The sequence below is a fragment of the Solanum dulcamara genome, chromosome 11 (assembly GCF_947179165.1).
Source record: "Solanum dulcamara chromosome 11, daSolDulc1.2, whole genome shotgun sequence".
NCBI lineage: Eukaryota > Viridiplantae > Streptophyta > Magnoliopsida > Solanales > Solanaceae > Solanum > Solanum dulcamara.
The window spans coordinates 33,695,752-33,699,244 of NC_077247.1; the positions used below are offsets into that span (position 1 = coordinate 33,695,752).

The 3,493-nt window shown below is 37.5% G+C and overlaps 1 protein-coding gene across 1 annotated transcript; it reads left to right on the plus strand.

Moving 5' to 3' along the window:
* The first annotated feature begins 2,183 nt into the window (after positions 1-2,183).
* LOC129872518 (uncharacterized) lies at positions 2,184-2,585 on the plus strand. Its single transcript, XM_055947485.1, has one exon. The coding sequence runs from the start codon at positions 2,184-2,186 to the stop codon at positions 2,583-2,585; it is 402 nt and encodes a 133-aa protein (XP_055803460.1).
* Positions 2,586-3,493: the final 908 nt, after the last annotated feature.

The window sequence follows — 3,493 nt, forward strand, 5'->3', positions numbered from 1 at the left end:
TTGAAAGGTCAAGGATTGAGGGTGTGTTGTGAAATGAGGGTTTAGAACCCAAATTTCGAATCTTTATTTCTGTGTAATCCTCCAAAGTGGGATTATTTCTGCTACGGTGGGGGATGCTCTGGTGCAATGGTCTCACTATGGTGGGATGATCCCGCTATGGCAGGACAATCACGAATTAAATAGGTAAAAGTCTCAAATATGGGATTATTTCTGCAATTTTATTTTTGAGAAAGTAAAGAGCGACCTAGGGCTATTCTTTTTCAGTTTTCCACCAATCTTTTCGATAAAGATAAGTAATACATCCCTCTAACGTATAATTTGATTTTTAGTGAGTAGAATCTATAGGAATTAACTTGGGGAAAGGGCACGTTAGTGTGCACTAACCTGCACCTCACCAAAAATGGGGAGAGGCCGGCCACGCAAAGCCATGCAAAAATATCACGAAGAGGAAATACTCCATAGAATTGCTACAAGCTCAACTAGAGCACCAATAAGGTAGCAACGCAGATGATTGAGAAGATACTAACACCACCACCAGATGGGGTTATAAGCATTCTGGAGAGGAGCTCAATACTGGATAAGGGAAAGACGATTAGGAGTGAGCAATGGCCGAAACTATCACAATATAAAGAAGTTGGGGGTAAAACTCAGCAATCCTTGTAGGAGACCAATGGAACAGTAGCAATAGCTAGATCCGCAAGAAATGCTCAAAGGAAACTTAATCTACCTGAGCTAACACTTGAGAAGCCTTGGGTGAATTTGTTTGCAACTAATCGACTGGCTGCTCAAGGTATGAATCTGACCTATATAGCTTCAATGATTGTTGAGGGGAAAAAAGTAGTGGAAATTTCATAAGAGGATGTAGATGCAGATGATGTGAAATGGAAGCCCTCAATAGTAGTATATGTGGTTGGTAAAGTACCTTCAATTGGAGCTATGGAAATGTTTATTCTTAGTTGGGGTTCGTTCTCCATTAAATCAGTGGTTTTGTATCATGCTGATGGATACTTTATAGTAAGGTTTGCTAATAAGAAAGAACGAGATATGATATTATGCTCAGGACCTCATTCCTTATTGATAAGACATGTTATTATGAAACCATGGTTACCGGAGTTTAACTTCAAGGAGGAAATCCTAACTACAATACCATTGTGGATCAAACTTGCCTCTTAATTATTGGAATTTTGTTGTATTGAGCAAGATTGGTAGTAGTTTAGGTCAACCACTCCATGCAGATGAATGTACAATACAAACGAGTAGAATATTTTTTTCAAGAATACTTGTTGAAATGGATGTGAGCAGAACACTGCCCAAGATGATTAAGATCCAAGATCCTAAGGGTAAAGTCTTTGAACAACAAATATGGTATGAATGGAAGCCTATTTCCTGTCAAAAATGTTTACAAATGGGACATACCTGTGTAGCCAAACCAGATGTACTACCTATAAAGAAAGGACAGGGGACAAAGGAGAGAATAGAGACCTGTAGTGTAGGAAGGGAGAAATAAGAAAAAGGATAAAGGTTCACAATCAATAATTCCAGATGGAGAGAAGGAAAACATAGAGTAATACTGAGCAAGGGTAGGGGGAATGGCACACTGTGAGGTATAGATAAGCCAGGCAAGAAGTAATGCAAGGTCAGAGTATTAGCTCTAACAATGCAGTAGTCCAAACTGATAGTACATATAACATTGGCCAACAAAATGGAGGACCAGAGGAAAGGCACAATGAAGTACCACCTGAACTCCCTTATAAAATATGTTAGTAACATGGAATGTAAGAGGGTTCAACCAAGAAGTGAAACATAAGGAGATGAGGTTGTTCATCAAGAAGAATAAAGTGACACTTATAACTATATGTTCTTTTTCCCAAAGAAGTCCCGCTCTCGTGAACATAGAGTTAGAGATGATAGAGTTAATAGTATTATAGATAAAATAATGCCAGGATGGGAGTGGTGTACTAATGCTACAAATAATCTAAGAGGCAGATTTGAATGATATAGGACCCAGGTGTAGCAAATTTCACTAAGTTGGAGTCATCAGCACAACATATACATGGCAAGCTGCACTTTAAAGATAATGATATCCAATTCCTCGTCACTGCAGTGTATGGGTTGCACACAATATCCACTAGAATGACATTATGAGAAGAAATACAATACATAAATAATCAGATTATAGAGCCATGGTTATGGGGGACTTTAACTCAATTTTGAGACCAGAAGATAGGCTTGTAGGTAGTCAAGTGCAAGGGGAAGAAACAAGGGATTTCAGAAATTTCTTGAATGAGTGTAACCTATCTGAATTACCTACATTTGGGAGGCAATTTATATGGACAAATGGGTATATGTATAGCAGGATTGATAGGGCACTTGTTAATGTAGAATGGATAGTTCAAATGCCATCAATGCAAGTGATAGTGATGGCAATTGATGCTCTTTTCTCAGATCATTCACCTCTGAGCATAGTAATGGAGGAACAAAGGGATAGCAAGAAGAAACTATTTAGATTTTATAATTGTCTAGCCCAGCATCCAGAGTTGAAAAGCAAGATACAAGATAGTTGGCAGACACAGAGGGAGGAATGAAAGGAGTATGGCACAACCTGAAGTATGTAAGGAGAGAAATGTAGAAGCTCAATCAGAAGGATTATAAAGGAGTAACAGATAAGGTCTAGCATTTTAGGAGAGAACTTGAAATAATACAAAGTCAAAATGAGGAGCACATCTATTCCACAGAATATACTAAAAAGGAAAAATAGGCCAGTTGGTTAAATAGAGTCTAATTAGAAAAATCAATATACAAGAAAAAATCCAAAATGCAATGGCTCAAGTTAGGAGACTCAAACATAGCATACTTCTTTTCCAGTATGAAGGAAAGGAAATCTCATAATCAAATTACTATGCTCACCAAGGATGATGGTACAATTCTTAAGGAACTAGATGCAATCATTAGGGAAGGTGTAGGGTTGTTAAGTTTTATCAATCTAGAATCAACTATCTAACAAGTAAAGAAAAAAGATGAAGAAGAGAAGAGGCAGCAGTAATATTTCATTTTCTGTATCAATAAACAATGCATTACACATACCCTTATATAGAGCATTGTTATCTTATCTTTCAAGCTAACTTTATAACTGAATTCTGTTATAACAAACTAACAAATCCAAAGTCTAATTTGTAACTAACTTCCAACTCATCACTCCAACTAACTTTCCAGCTCAGCATTTAACTTCTTCAGCATTATTTAACACACCCCCTCAAGCTGGTGTGTGGAAAGCATTGAACATACCAAGCTTGGAAACCAGTAACTTATGCTGAGCAACACCCAAACTCTTAGTTAACACATCTGCAATCTGTGAGGCTGTGGGAATAAACTGTGGTTGAACCAGCCCACTCTTGATCTTTTCTCTAACAAAATGGCAATCAATCTTTATGTGTTTGGTTCTTTCATGGAATATAGAATTAGAGGCTATCTGTATGGCTTCTTGATTGTCACA

Excerpts from the sequence above, each read along its gene's own strand:
- LOC129872518 (XM_055947485.1), top strand. The coding sequence starts at position 2,184 with ATGGTTATGGGGGACTTTAACTCAATTTTGAGACCAGAAGATAGGCTT.